Raw genomic sequence first — 16,346 nt, 5'->3', positions numbered from 1 at the left:
TTGGACTGAGTATGTACTCATATAGTGAATGACTTCATCTTTTTAGTTGGTTACCTTGCTCAGTGGTGACCCTCGCAAAAGGTTCCCAGACCAGACCTTATCTAACTGCTGCTTGCTTGGTCTGAGTACATATTTTACTTTCCTTGGTACTATTTCTTAATCTATCCTTCCCTCACAGGGCCTTCAGCCTGGTATACTTCAGCTGATACCAAAGAGATCGGCACTTGAAAAGGTCAATTGTGTCCCCCCAGTCTTTAATCCCAGTGTGTTCCACTGCCAACAGGCTCTGCCTAACATGCCGATGCCGCAGCCGCAGCCGCAGCCGCAGTTCATTCCTACAGGTGAGAATGGGGCCGGGCCCTGGAAGCTGAGTGGTGTTGTGAATGAATACAGTTTACCCCAGCTTTCAAAGAACTTTTATGTGAGGATGGTCAATGGGTATTTTGATTAGAAATAAAACGACGCAATTATGTGTCTGTTTGCATACAGAACAAACTGTTTTCCTGTGATTCCTGAAAATTAATGGTTTTGAAATGAAACTAGGAAACGCTGTCAGCATTTTTCTTTTGAGCATTTCTTAATTTTTGCTTTTCATGTTTGATTCACTTGTTTCAGTCTTAAACTAATTCTTTGACTCTTAGGTATCACTTTCAAAGGCAATGGTCTGCTCTCACAAAAGGTTCGGAGCTTCAACATTGCAAAAATAGGTAGTCTATATATCTTTGATATGCCAAAGATAGTTATAGTAAAACTACCTTTAAATTTAGATTACAGAATAATACAGTATATATATATATATATATACAGTATAATACAGTGTGTATTTATATAATACAATATAAAACAGGGAGTTTTAGCCTCTAACTCTTAAATCAGTTAATATAAAGTATATGGAAGTTTGTCACATTTTCCTAACACTTTGCAGCATATTTTATTACCTCCTATATTCAACTATATTTACTAGTATAACAGTTTTGTACAAAATTGAAAAGAAAAATTTAAGCCATAGTCTTTTAAAATAAACATCATATATGAGGGGAAAATACTTTTCTTCCAGTGGTTTAGTACTTTAAGAATTAGCATATAATCTCTTAGGAATAAGTTGAAAATGCTAACCACTGGGAGTCCAGTAGACTTTTTTTTTCTTTTTTTGGTCAGAATCTTAAATGCCCCAGTTTGGAAACTATTAAATGAAAATCGCATGCTTTAAAAATTAATTTAGAAACCTTGTTAATTATAAGCATATTAAGCACATAATAGTATTATATGCCTGGACTTAAAGAAACCCATTGATTCACTGATATATTAATCAGTTAATTAATTTTGAAAAAAGCCATAAAAATCTTAACTTCCGTCCAGTTACTAACCATAATAGTTCTTCATGATACCATTTAAAAACACAATTTTTAGACTTTTTTGAGCTGGATTTGGCTAATTTAAAAATCTAGATTCATAAGCAAAACTGTCAGAAGAATCCCTTTCCCCTTAATTTATGGCAAAATAAAACCTTGTCAGGTTGAGAGCCTCCCTTGGTGAAAATCCTGTTTGCCATATGTTCACAGTCAAGTCCTTGATCACTAGGTGGGGGAGGCCATGATAGTAGATTAGTGCCCTAAGTAGAACTTGCTGGCACCAGCTGCCAGATCTTGGTGCATATTTTGAAAATCATATATGTAATAAATTAAAACTCTCCCTTTCATAATAAAAATCACTTAGGATGTATTCATCCAAAATAAATATATAACTAATTTAAGTTGAGCTAATGCCTTTAAAGAAAAAATTAACATTCATTTTTATACCTAAGAATCCAAGAATTACTCTGATCACCTGGGTTTGGGGTCTTAAGCTATAATTGTGAGCATGGGAGATTACTGGATATGCATGTGCTGGTTAATTAATATTGCTAAGAATATCATTCTAGTTAAGAATTATTTCTATCAATAAAGCTTTAATAATGAAATATCTCTTTTCTTTACTTTTCACGCTTTTCTGCATGGTGTCCAGGGCCAATACTGTGCATGGCACCCGCTTCAAGTGTTGGTAGGTTTTGTACAAAAATTCTCAACTTTTTCTAATCTGGAAAAAAAAAAGTGTTTTTTATTGTGACTATGAAAGAAACAAGCAACTGAATGATATAGCTGAACATTTTCTGAGTATTTAAGTTTTAATATGGTGCTGTCTGTTACATGTTTTTGTGAAATCACAGCAGTCCTACACTCTCAAGTTCTAGTTCATTGCTCCTGTGGTTGAATGCTGACCTTGCCATTTCTGTATTTTCACACTACAAATTGCAGCTAAAATATTTTGAAACATTTCCTTATCTAGCTAGAATGGGCAGTTTTATTCTTTGGTTTACATCTGTTACTAAGAAATTGTAAAATATTTAAAATACTTCAAATGTAGAATTTGTAAAGTACAACGAAACCATTCCTCCCAAAAAAAGTTACCCAAAAGATCAAAATCATTCAATATTTAGATGTTGCAAAAAAGCAAAACTAGAGCCTTCTGTAGTGTTTTGTAATGCTTTCTATAGTGTTCTAGGATGAAATGCCATCTGCACAGAAATCAGGCACCACAGGATCATTTCAAAATGACTCTTTGGGGGTATGTGATTTTTAATAACCAGTAACACAGAGAACCTCTAATTAGCCACCCATCCAATATGGTAGCCATCTCAAAACCATTTTGTGCATGCATATGTGCTAAGTCACTTCAGTCATGTCCAACTCTGTGACCCCATAGACTGTAGCCCACCAGGCTCCTCTGTCCATGGGATTCTCCAGGCAAAAACGCTGGAGTGGGTTGCCGTGCCCTCTTCCAGGGGATCTTTCCCACCCAGGGATCAAATCCATGTCTCTTACATCTTTCCTGCTTTGGCAGGCAGGTTCTTTACCACTAGCGCCACCTAGAAAGAAAACAAGGAAAGCGACTCGTTTGCCTCAGAACTCCAGGGGAGTTCACAGCTCCTGTCATTTCCATGAGCACCAGGAACAGACCAGGAGAAAATAGCTCTGTTCCACACAGGGAAGAATTACCCCACCTCACCCCACCATCTCATATCAATCCAGTTCCTTTTATCCTTTTGGAGAGTTTGCAACAGCTTGACCTCCATCTCATTGGTCAGCCAGAGTTGCTGCAGAGTCCAAAAGGGACTAAGGGGTTTATCAAGATAAAGCAAAAACCTCAAAATGACAGCCACATAAGTAGTAACACTCACTGACAGGCGAGGCCACTGTTATTGTGATGCCCTGTCAGAATTCAAAGCATCTCCACTGATACTAGTGGAAGCATTATATGCATATGATTAGGAGAACAGACTTTTGCAAGTTGGTGAAATGTGCCTCCATCTTCCCATTTCGTGGCTCCGCTCGCTTGTCCATTCACCTAAGGGTTCTGTGTAGGAACGCACATGCATGCTCCACTGGTACAGTTCCTTATGCCGTTGCTGTGCTTCTAAAGGGAAAACAAGAGTGTTTTTAGAACTCAAAGGTGCTGCAATAAGGGATGGACTTCCCTGATGGCTCAGATGGTAAAGAATCCGCCTGCAATGCAGGAGACTTGGGTTCAATCCCTGGGTTGGGAAGATCCCCTGGAGGAGGGCATGGCTACCCACTCCAGTATTCTTGCCTGGAGAATCCCCAAGACAGAAGAGCCTGGCAGGCTCCAGTCCATGGGATCACAAAGAGTCAGACACAACTGAACGACTAACACTTTCACTTCACTTTTCACAATAAGGAGTGTCGATAGGTAGTGGATAACTAGAGATAGGTGGGCGTGAGCAATTATTTCCGAGTTTCTGTTAATCACCACGTGGGGTACATTTGTGGTTTATATGACGTTGCATATGTTGATTTTCCTCTCTCGAGGCCATTCACTTTCTCTGTCGACTTTCAGAAAATCTGAATTCAATCGATGTAGATGGCAGAGTATTACATATGCCCGCTTGCCATTCACACATTAATTCCTTGGTTGGCTTTCCAAAATGAGTTAGAAAAAAAGAAGAGCACCCAAGAAGTTTTGAAAATGACACAGAAACTAGAAAAGGCAGAGAAATCTGCCTGAAAAAAGTTGTTACTGCTGCTAGTTCACTGTCACTGTAGTATTAGCAGTGAAGGCAAGATTTCATTGGATATTTACTACGAAGTCCCCCTTGGAAACTTGGGCTATTTATGAAACAATAAATAAGCAGCCTGAGTAGTTTCATAAGTAGTCCAAGTTTCCACGGGCTTTGCCACAGATGTGCTTAAAACCTGCACACACAGTCCACTGTATTCTTTTGGTATGCTCTCTACCATATATCCACCAAATTATAATCTTTTTGTATGCAGATCAGGTAAGTATATTTATATATAAAACTGTCCATTTGCACCTACAAATCTAGTGACAGCACTCATGTCTGTCATGAGTTAGTGAACCCAAATACCGATTTAGAGTTCCCTACTCCCATTTTGAATACACAGGCAAGTTCCTTTTCTGCTTGACTAGCCATTCATAGAGATAGCCTTGGTAAAAACAGATTTGTCCTATGCACCCGTTGTAACCCCTTCTGAAAATTTAGCCCTTGAAGTCAACTACAGTGTGATTCTGCTCAAAAACTTAACTATTGGTACATGTTGAGAATGATTCCATTTTCCTTAACGGTAACTATAATTGGCTTTCCCCTTTTCTCTTTTTAAATTTCCCCCCTCCCACGCTGTGTTGCTTTGCACTGACTGTGTTTGCATGTCGCACCCTGGTGTATCCATCGTGGTGATGTCACATGGCTTGTTGCTACGATACCCGCCACGCCCCATTCCATCGTTTGCATCATGGTTGCTCCACCCTCTGGTGCGTTGCTTCCATGATTTCCTGCCGAAAGTGCCCATGATGCACAGCGCTACACCTTCCACCATGTCTGCAGCACCACCACCTGCTGCCAGCATTCCCTTCGTTGCAACAGCTCCGGGCAATCAGGTTTGGCCATTTATTTCACCTGTTCGGACCTAGCTAACTACAGTGTGTTGATGAGGCACAGTGTATGCTTTGGAGATTGGTGAGAGATATTAGTCTCTCTTAAGCCATTCTTAGATTTAGAATTTTTCTGTAAATTCTGGACAGATGTTCCTGCTTTGCTACTCATCTTGAGATGAATCAGCAGAATAGGCTCTTTTAATTGGTTACAGGTGTGACTCTTGCTCGATTATATATACAGTTGTTGCTACTACACCAATCCTCAAATACATATGCTGATTTTTTCAATGTTTCCTCATTGGTTGAGAACAGAATTTACTTTACTACCATTTCTAGTTATTGCATTTGAACTTTTGCTTAGTAATATCATCACCGTTGTCTTCAGGTCTACTGGAAAGAAAGATAACACATTTCTTTCCAAGGCACAGATATGCTTATCATTACCCAGTGATTACATCAGAAATTCCTGCTTACACATTAAATGTGTTTGTGCTGTTTTAATTTTCATTTGCTTGAGGTTTTTACAGGCGGAGTCACAAGGCAGATTATGAATTTTGGGGAAGTCTTGAAATTGTAAGGAGATACTTAAAATAATTATTGTGTAATATGATGGGCATTTCACCTTATTAAAATGGTAACCACGCTTTAAGACTTTAAGTCCACTGCTGTTTTAATTACAAGTTGGATAACCCTATAGGACACAGAGCATTAATTCACTGGAGGAAATAAACCACATTCTAACCTGTGCTTTGCAACATTAACTATTACTGGATATGGTTAATATGTCTAAATTTTTCTATGAAATTGATTAAGGTTTTTGATTACCATGTCCAAGCAGTGAACAAAATAAATGGAATTCTCTCAAGAAACTGTTTTAATCTAAAATCTTTTTTACTACTATAGATACCCCCATTATCAATAGATGAACTGAATAACAACAGCATGTTTGTTACACAGATGTAGAAGTTCCCAATAGAACAGTAAGTTTCTTTAAGTATTAATGTAATATTTGTAGGCTATATCTTTTATCTACACAGTTGCATTAAGAGACATTGCTTATAACTTTAGAGCTCAATTTAAGCATTCTAACTTTTCCACCTCGAATTGTAGAGAGCAAATATGTGATTTTTTAATATGGAAATGACAGCTGGTATTGTATTTTCCCAATGAGCTTATAAATTCCCAAATGCTTTCCCATTATTAAAGGGGTATGACTGGTTAGCCAAAGACACAGATCGCTTCTGAATTTTAATCTTTTAACATTTTTCTAGCTTTGTTTTTTTTAAATTGAAATAAAGCTAGGTAATTTTGTCACAATTTGATTAAGATGATGATCTTAAAGATAGTAAGCAATATGCTTCTCCTAAGACATTAAAGAGTGCTTTCACATTCTGCCACTTTGTGTTGCTTCCCATGTAAGTCTAGCAGATTTGCTCCAGCTGCTTTCAATTTTCAGTGACTTAATTTAGTAATTTAATCATTATTTTCATTCAAATCATGACACCTTTTTTGTGTGATTTTTGTTGCTGTTTTCAGAGTTTCCCCCCTTCACCTTTGATTTCCTATCCGTGGTCCAGAGCCTGTAATAGCAACACACTTAAACTGAGCAGTGATTCACTTGGAACATGTGACTTTGGAAGTCACTTAAGACTCTGAGGCATCTTGATTGATTATAGGGAGTTACTTAAAAAAAAATACACTGGTTCTGAATTGCATCCATTAGTCAGTGAAAGCTTGAAGTTTTCACCATGGGAGTGTCTGACTTGGTTGAAGGAGGCAACAGTGCCGTTCTCTTGATGGACTGGTTCCCCAGAAGCTAACTAGCGTTTGTTTCTTGCTGAGGACACACAGGCCCAGAACACTAATGGTTCTGGACAGAGCATATAGACAACTGTACATTAGACAAACAGGCCCCCTTAATCATAAAGAATGTTCTAAAAAGACATCTTTGCATATACAAAATAACTGAAGTAGCTGTATATTGTAGTCACTTTCAGAGGTATCATTTGTTATAGTGGCAACTTGGGAATAGCACCAAACGTGAGAATCATAAGTTTTATAAACATTGACCTGATTTTCATGGACTGCTTCACATCAAGGTAAACAAAAGTGGTCAAATACAGTTAAATTTCCAACAGAACATGTTTGGGAGTAGTGATCCCTTTTTGCTTGATTCCATGAGAAAAGTTAGATTTGGCACACCATAATCATTGCAACATGTAACAGATGTTGATCATTTTTCCAGAATGCAACAATGTAATCTTATAAAATACTGTGTACCCAAAATTCACACTTAGGCCATTCCTGCATAGGTCCAAAACATTCAGATAAAAAAAATTAAAGTTTGTTTAATACTTGCATATTTCAAAATGGAATCAAGTATATTTTCTCAATATATGCTTGTTGGAAGAAGTGGATGGATGGGTGGATGTTCATCAAAAAGCTTTGGCATTGTGCATATAATACCTTAAATCGTTGAGTGCTTCTCTGATAACTTAAGGTCTTACTTAAGTGTCTACATTGGCATTCAGCGAGAACCATGGACTGTCATGGTATGTGACTCCTTAGTAAACATTCCCAACAGTTCAGTTTTCACAGAGGTAGACTATGAAATTCAGGATGGGGAATATCTTGGCATATGGTTCACACAGAACTAGAACAAAAAAAAAAAAAACAAAAAAAAAGAACTAGAACAAAAACTAAATATCCTGACTCCAACTCCGTAATCATCCAATATTTCTCACTCTCTTTTTTTTTTTTCCATTTCAGTTGAAATTCTGAACAACAGAGTTACAGACTACCAGAATCTCTCTGTGAGGACCTCCGCGTGGCCTTTCTATATTCATTCACGTATGTCCTCTTCTACCAACACAACAATAAGCGTGGTGCAGTCAATATATTAAACATGCCAACCAACAAATTCAAAGAAAAAATAAGGCATTAAACAAAGGAGATGTTAAAACACAAATGGAAAATGAAATAACTACCATCTATCTTATTTGAATTATTATGTAAAACAGTATAACGTTTTATAATTTATCACGTGTTTCTCTGTGATTTCCCAGTAACTATTATGCTGAGTGAATCTCTAAAGTGGACTGTTGGCTTATTGTGCATTCTTGGTGGATAAATGTTTCTCTGTTTTGAAGTGTTAACCAGTTTGTTTACACAGTAGTCTATTGGGCTGATTTAGAATGTAACACATATATCCAGTACCATTTTCTTCATTATTGTATCGTATTGTTGTGTAATGTGTTAGGTTTTTACATAGTATATAGTGTTTTGCTGTAATGTGTGGTGTTTGATTTTAACTAAAATGTTATCAATGGGAAACAGAAACACATGTGCTTGAAAAAGATGACAGGTTAATATTGATATGCTCTCTCTTTAGAATATTTCTGTAGGTTTCTTGAGGCAGACATTTAAAGGGCCTCTCTTTTGAGTATGTCTAAAACCTGTTCGTAAACATGCATGTATATAATTTGTACCTGTAGATCTGATCTTGTATAGTACAGTCAACGTTACTAGATTTTTTTGTGAGAGAGAAAAATTACCTGAAAATAGCAGGGAACTTCTTAAAACATTAACCTGAATTTCACTCCTTAAGTAGCTAAGCTACTTAAAGTAAATTCTGGATTTACCTTTAAATGGTTTTCTCAGCATTTAGACTATGAATTGTGTAAAGTGCCCATTACAGTTTTTTGTGGCTCAAGAATCCTGTCTTCTAAGTTGAGTGTCTAAAACTGAGCGATTTGTAATCTTCAGCTGAAAAATTGGTCCTGGGAGCTTAAAGGTATTCTAACTACAGGTTATAAATTAAGTAGAGAGAGGAGGGGCATGGAGATAGTTTTTACATTTTGGAGGAAGTGTGTAAAAACCATTGCACTGTAACCTTTGATACAAGTGCCATTTTCCAAATGGAAATGGCTCATGCTCTTTACACTACTCTGAATAACAAGGAAGATGCAATCTGGAACAGTCAGTCAGGGTGAAGGAAAATTGGTTCCCAGTGAGGCCTTTCCTCCCCAAATGGACAGTCTTTTCTGTTGATCACAGTTGGAGACAGAGTATAGGTTTGGAGAAATGGCAGGGCTGGGGAAGGAGGGAGGGAGCCACTTGAAATTACTCTTCAATTCATTTAAAATTTCTAGGGAAGGATGGCCACAGTTGTCTTTAGTTTCAGTTCAACTGAGTTTTCCATTTTGTTAAAACATTTCAGTGAAGGAGCAAGCACCTGGGATATATGTTACTGATACATTTTCGCCGTCCCAAACTTTATTAGCAACAGAATCTGTCGTATCACAACCAAACTTCTTTTTTGTTTCTTTGGATTTCTTTTTTTTTTATATGTTTTGAAAATTGTAAGAGAGTTTGTAACACCCTTTAGATGAAATGGAGTGACTGCACTCCACAAAACTGACCTGAATTCACACTACTAATACTTTTGAAATAATTGAATAGCCAAGTAAAATAGTAATTAATTCCTATGGTATGTCACATACCTCCTCCACCCCACTCAGTTATTAAAGTTACTGTTATTAATGAGTGGTAGAACCACGTGATAATTTGCATCAGTTTAGATAGATTTAGTATTTTCTATTAAATATATGTTCCCTCACTGGAAAGTACAAAGTCATCAAATTTGCTGTATGTCCCAAGTTTATTATTCTCCTTCATGAAAATGGCAAGCCAAGGGAAAATCGGGTTTTGGATACCTCAAGCCAACTAGTAGTATTTGAAGCACAGAACAGTGGAACTGGCAAAAACCTTTTCACCGCCAGGGCATGTGACTTGTCCAGGACTGCCTAGCTACTTGGTAGAAGTTGGGCCCTGAAATATCTCCTGACTCCTGGTTGTTCCTCCATTTCACGTTGTCTGTGCTTCAGAACATTTGAGACTCCAGCCCAAAGCAGATCATTTTGGCTCAGAATAACAAAAGAGCAAAATTAACTCTTCAGTAGCTGATATCCTGTTGAACTTAATCATCAATTCAAAACATGATCATCAGTGATTTCTAAGTGATCTTGCTTGTATTGAACCACTGTCATCTGCTAACGGCGTTGTCTGGAGTTAGAGAACAAGAGGCGTGTTGACTTTTACCTACTGGTCCTTTGAACCACTTAATTTCTGTTTCCCAAAATCTTAACTCTGTACTCTGGCAATGTTACTTGTGTTTGGAGCTGAGTTTTATAAAACCTGTCCTGGGGCCTCTCCAGAAGGGCAGATTTGACCGAGGAAGGATGTACCTCAGCTACTCTAGATGTATTCCTTAAAAGAGACAGAGACATCTTCAATGTGAAATGAAGTTTTTTGGGTCATTTGACGTTTTGATACAGCATACTGTCTAATTTTTAAACTTCTGACAAAGATGTACATGGACAGTAAGCCTTGAGTACAGCTGTTTGCATGTTGCCTTAAGCACTGGAAGACATGAATGAATAGTGATGTACTTTTAAGTAAGAGGTTCGGTGAGAGATATTCAGGGTAGTGGTATTTTTGGTGCCACAATTTTTTTATATTGTTGGCATTTTAAAAGTTGCTTTGTGAGTGAATTTAGAAAAAGAAAACTCAAAGCACTAAGGTTCTGATGTGAAAGAATTTTGACAAAAATGCAATATTAAGATAGCACTCTTTAGTTGTGCAATGACTTATTCAAATGATCTTTATTCAAGAAAAGACAAGTCATAGACTATAAAGTTCTGGTGAAAAAGAGAAGTCACAAAACTAATCAGTGACTCTAAACGACAATTTACTGGATTAAGTGTATATATGTAAAATTCTAATCACTTGTGATTCTTAGTTAACATTTTATAAGCTTTGTAGTGTATAAGAGCCTCTTTTATTTGTCCAAAATTATTGTTTTTGTCCTCTCAGTCTCTTTCAAAAATACACAAGTGTGCTGCAACTTGGATAAAAACAGGTCATGTATACAGAGAAAATAATCTAAATGTTTAAGAGGGTTTTAGTAATGTCAAGTTTCTAAAAGCACTATGTGACCGTAACATAAGTATGTTTTAAAGAGAGATTAAAGTTAAATTTAAATGGATTCATAAAATCACTATGTAAAAAACAGTATTTGCTTTTGCAGTTGGAGCATGATTCCTCAACTAGCTGTTGCATTTCATTTCACTTGTCTAGAGTCTTTAATTTGCAGTTAATTGCGATGTGTAAAGCCATCCTCTGCCAACTCCATCAGTCTTCTCCATCCATTCCTGAACACACTGAAGCACTTTGATCTTGCCATCAGTGTTGTCCTACACCACTAGGCTGTATTCACTAATGGGCAGCCTCAGCTCACCAGCTTTCCAGTTTGGGCAAACAAGTACCTCCTCCCTACCATCAGCAGGAACCAAATAAAATGAATCATTACAGCATGAATCTCTTTTTTCATGGCACGACCAAGAAGCACAGTGATGTCCGATTAAGGACAACATTGGCATTAAATTTTATTAAATAACATATAGGGAAGGCCCATGTGCTACTTGGAACGTTATTTCGGCCTTCCGCTACTCCTTTAGAGAGTTTATGAGGATGCTCTTAGATGAAATGCAGCCACAGGTTTTCAGGTTATTTCAGTCTGTAGGGTAGGCTGTGATGCATAGAATGAATAGAAACTGGAATCTTCTTTCTTTGAATCTCTTCTACATTTCACACGTTTAAATAGAAATAGGGAAATACGATCTCCCAATTCTGTTGAATAGATTTAGGAAGATGGTGGCCTCACTTTTTATCAGTGCCTGGCAAAGGCAATAGAATAAACACTAGGTAACAGAGTATAACAACTTTTTTTTTTTTTGCAAGTTTAACTGATAGCACCTAATCCACCTGTAAATATAATTACAAATAAGGTTCTGAGCACCAGCTCACTAATTGGTGCCATGTTTTCCTTTTTCTTGTTTTTAAGGTTTTTATTTTGTTCCTTTTTCATATCTTTAAGTAGTTCATGAATTTAACTTTGAAGGAGAGTTAGAGAAAATTTTAAGATTTTACTCCGTGTATTCAACCCGCCTAGATAGATCCTCAACTGACACTGAAGCAAGATGTAGAGTCTAGTTCATGACTATTTCTTACAGTTCACAAGAACTTAACTTTATATACAAATAATAATTTTTAACTAATTATATTTAGTTGTTGCTTCAGCAACAAACCTACAACATGGCTACCTTTAGACATTTTTTTGTGTGTGAAAATTTTACTTGTAAAACCGGTTTTTTGACAGTGTGGCATGTAGCACATATAGCTCAAAGCTCAGATATAGATATGGTTGATTTTTCTTTTTAATCCCAAAGTTCCCTGTGAAAACTGAATTTGCGTCCTTCTGTGACTTTTTGAGCAAAAAGTTTACAACATGTGGATTCTAGAATCAGGCTTTAGAGCGATAGAATTTGTTGTGTGGATAGGGTTATTCCACAGTATTTAGACACAGTTGTATTCATAATATGTCCTGATCTCTCTTTATAACCTTACTTATTCAAAATTTCTCAAGTGGCATAGCTGTAACTACAAAAATTTTCTTACTCAAATCTATCCAAAGGAGGGTTAAAGAATGACAAAAGCACAGATTACATTCATTCACATTAGTGAACTCATTCATACAGATACTGTGGAATGACCCCATAACAGTGTTGAAGAGACATATGCTGCAGTTAACTGATGGTCTCAGTTAGGGTGCGACCGTGTGAGACACACCTTTTTTGCACTTATGTACATAGTTCATGAAAGTGACCCTTGGAGTTGTTTTTTTTTAATATAAGAAGTCTGTGATAATAGTGGAAAAGTTAGTAAGAGAGAGTTATTTCTAAGACTTTGAGAAGAAAGTTTTTTTTTTCCTACAAGACTTAACTAAAGCATGATGTTGCTTTCCTGTTGTGGAGGCTTTCTAGTTCACTACAGCTCACCATAAGACAAGACTGGTGGCAGGCAGGTGAAGTGACAGCTTCAGCCAATGGCACTAAACAAAAGTTCAGGTACTTCAACTTTTAGCAAGATCGCTAGCAAAGATTGTTATGTGAATTAATCCTCAAACACACATGCACACACAACCCCAGGCAGGTTTTTGGTGCTAAGGTCTTCTTTTTTCAATGGTTACAAGCAGTGAAATACCTTGTAAGCTGCAAGAGGGATATTCCCATTCTGATCCAATGAGATTTCATCTTTCACAGAAAATGATCAATTGAGATATATCGGTTATATCAATTAATATATATTTAAGTGACAATCAAATTGTTAACCCTCGCCACTATTTCCCCTTCAATATCCAGAAGCCAAAACCAAATTGGCAACTATTGAAAGATATAATTTAACAGTTAAATATGACCAGCACAGGGCATTTCATCCCCCCCAACAAAGGGGAAAAAATGGTCCTGACACAATTTTATATTTACTTTATACCTGTTCAGTGGAAGCTATTTTCTGACTTACCTTTAGCAGATTAGACAGTGCTTCACTGTGCCACTTCAGCCTCCTACTCTTTTAACCAAACAGAAGAGAACCAGCCAAAATCTTACATATTAATACATTGGAGCTAGAAAAGAATGTCAGACCATCTCTGTCGATTTCAGCTCCCACGTCACCTACAAATCACCATTTATCTTTTTGTTTCCTCCAGGCAGTGAGGCTTAGAAAAAGGTCAAGGTTAGAAAGGTTTAAGGATAGATCACCATACCGACTTTGAGGCCTTCCCATCTTGAGACCTGTTGTCCTTGCCCTGGAAAAGGAGCCCATCTTGGGGTTGACGGAATTGGTGTTAGTATTGTTACCGATTTTGATAGTTCTCACTTACAGAGACATGAAAATAAACCAAAGCCAGAAAGCAATCCAAGCCTTACAGTTGTCCAATAGCTCAGGGCCAGTTGGTCAGAAATTTGTTTTTTTTCCCCCCTTCAATACATGATCACTTACTTACAGCTAACAACCTGACCATCTGATCAGCATTTCCATTGATGTAAAATGTAAGCATTCATTCATTTTGTAGTTAGGAACTCCAACTTTAACCTTACCACCAACATATTTTCCCAGCTTAACCCATGTTCTTATGTTAATATTTCCTTGTGAAAATATAAGCCACACGAATATATTTTCATAAGGTCAATAGAAATATAGTAAGATTTTATGTTAGGCAGAATCAACTCTAAAATAGTAAGAACGAACCTAGAAGCATCATAAAAGGTAATCAGTTCATTGATGGCACGTTGTGCGTACTGACAGCCACTGGCTCATACTCTTTAGAGCTTAAACACAGTGCTGTCTTTTAAGTAAGTAAAATTAGAGGATGAAAGGACCTCTATTAAACCCAGAAAAGAATTTAGTTTCACTAATTCAGTTTCTATCGCCTACACTTCTTCCCTGGAAGAGAACTACCCATCAATACCCCAAAGCAGGATTATCCCAGAGGCATTTTATCTTTCTCTTTAACCATCCTCTATTATAGCATACTTAGGAAAGGTATCACTGTGAAATAAATCAAGCTACATCATATTACTTTAATTTTTTTTAAGAAAAAACCTCTATAAAAGTAACCCAACTTTAAGCAGTCCTCTTTTCCCACACACAACCTAAGCATTTATCTGTCATAGAACTGCATGATTGCAAAGCTTTATTTCTGTATACAGATGCTATTTGTTAATGATGGAAACCAAATTATTTTGTTGCTGTGTCTTTCGTGTCTAGCAGTTGAGAGAATTATTATGACTATTATATCATTGGATTTGAGGGTTGCCCTTGTCAAAATCAATTTCCTTTTATTATTGTTGTTGCTTTAATTATTAGAAAATGAACCATTCGTTACATGCACCAAAATTACAAGAATTTAAATAAGACTTTTAAAAGATACTCCTAAATATATTCTTTTTTACGAAGCTAACTCTGTGCATTCATATAACAACAGTCTGGTATAATGTAGAAAATGGAAGCACATATTTTGGATAGAAAAATGCCGATTTACATACAATTTAAAAATTATTAGCCCTGTGAAACAATTATAGATTTAAATAATGATCATAATACTTAATAAATATAAACTGTTCCCATCATATTTTGGCTCCAAAATGCAACAGCTCATTTCCTCAACTGCTATCAGTAGGTCAGATGCTTTGATTTTTTTTGTTTTTGTTTCTCCAAGTTATATGCTCTACTGCTTGTTTGTGTTTAGAAGTGTGCATTATGCAATTCATTTTATGCTATTTCCACATTGTTTATTTTTTGTTCTTTTAATAAAATGTGTAAATTTCCTGGTTTTGTCTTTTTTTATGAATCCATATTCACACATTAGGAGTTCACTTAAAAGCGATTTGTCTTCTAGCATATTAATCTTAATATTTAGTAATTCTAATATAAAATTTGATTTGGTTTAATGCTATATTTCATACATAGAATAAATTTATTTCTAAATATATACTTTCAGTATTTTGAATTATATAGCTAATACATCCATTGTATTAGATATATTATTCCTATAATATTGAGGTCACTACCACAAGAAAGATACACTTATATTTTAGCAAAAGAATCTAAACATTTTGAGATAATGCTCACTGGTTTCTATTGTGCTTCAGAAATTCTGAGGCATATTCTAAGATACATTATTATCAAGAGTTTGTATTTTCCTGTTATTGATTTCTATCCTTTATCTTGAGTGTAACGTATGAAACCAGTGTCATTCATTTTATTCTTTTCAAGATGGGCATCACTGGTTTCACAACACCAGGATGCATGACTTTCCTTTTAAATGTTTTCTCTCACTTCAAATTGGTTTTCTCCAACCAATGGCAAAGGAATGAAAGGATAATCAATTCTGTTCTGTAAGGAAAGCAAAATGTAACTTGGCAACACTTTATTCAGTCAGATTTCTAAATACTTAAAACACTAATCAGGAACTTCTCCAATGTCCAGTAGTTGGCTTATAGAAAACTGAGATGAAGAGATTTTGGATAAGACGTTGTGACAGAGTGAAAAAGACCCTGATGCTGGGAAAGATTGAAGGCAAAAGGAGAAGGGGGTGGCAGAGGATGAGATGGTTAGATAGCATCACTGACTCAATGGACATGAGTTTGAGCAAACTCTGGGAGATAGTGGAGGACAGGGAAGCCTGGTGTGCTATAGTCCATGGGGTTGCAAAGAGTCAGACACAACTGAGCAACTGGACAACAAAGTATTATCCACATATCTAGGACAATGAAAAGGGCCAGAATGGAGGTTGAGTTCTTGTCCAGTATCAGTTAAGTCCTACAGAGCTACTAGCTTCCTGGCCCCTCGTGCCCTGCTAGACTATTTCTAAGTGTGGTTCCCACTGTGGCGTTTCTTGATAAGCTGACTTTGAGCCCTTTGATGTGTTTGATACGTTTCTGTGACTCTGATAATTCTACACTAAAACCAGTTCAGTATATAGACATTTACAA

The 16,346-nt window shown here is 36.5% G+C and overlaps 1 protein-coding gene across 13 annotated transcripts in view; it reads left to right on the top strand.

Moving 5' to 3' along the window:
• MBNL3 (muscleblind like splicing regulator 3) overlaps window positions 1–15,179 on the top strand; it is a 117,431-nt gene extending 102,252 nt beyond the window's left edge. For 6 of the 13 annotated variants that reach the window (XM_070462282.1, XM_020872170.2, XM_070462289.1 and 3 more), the window contains 5 exons: window positions 179–341; window positions 2,005–2,040; window positions 4,859–4,953; window positions 5,854–5,930; window positions 7,720–7,870. In XM_070462282.1, coding sequence (XP_070318383.1) covers window positions 179–341; window positions 2,005–2,040; window positions 4,859–4,953; window positions 5,854–5,913 — 354 coding nt within the window. In that variant the 3' untranslated portion in view covers window positions 5,914–5,930; window positions 7,720–7,870. Of the gene's footprint in view, window positions 1–178; window positions 342–2,004; window positions 2,041–4,858; window positions 4,954–5,853; window positions 5,931–7,719 lie in introns of all 13 variants that reach the window. The other 7 variants (XM_020872173.2, XM_020872172.2, XM_020872171.2 and 4 more) reach the window with 7 other exon arrangements.
• The last annotated feature ends 1,167 nt before the right edge of the window (window positions 15,180–16,346 follow it).

This window comes from Odocoileus virginianus, unplaced genomic scaffold, assembly GCF_023699985.2.
Source record: "Odocoileus virginianus isolate 20LAN1187 ecotype Illinois unplaced genomic scaffold, Ovbor_1.2 Unplaced_Scaffold_2, whole genome shotgun sequence".
Lineage (NCBI taxonomy): Eukaryota > Metazoa > Chordata > Mammalia > Artiodactyla > Cervidae > Odocoileus > Odocoileus virginianus.
The sequence above is the reverse complement of the archived record's forward strand: the minus strand, read 5'-3'. Positions and strand labels throughout refer to the sequence as shown.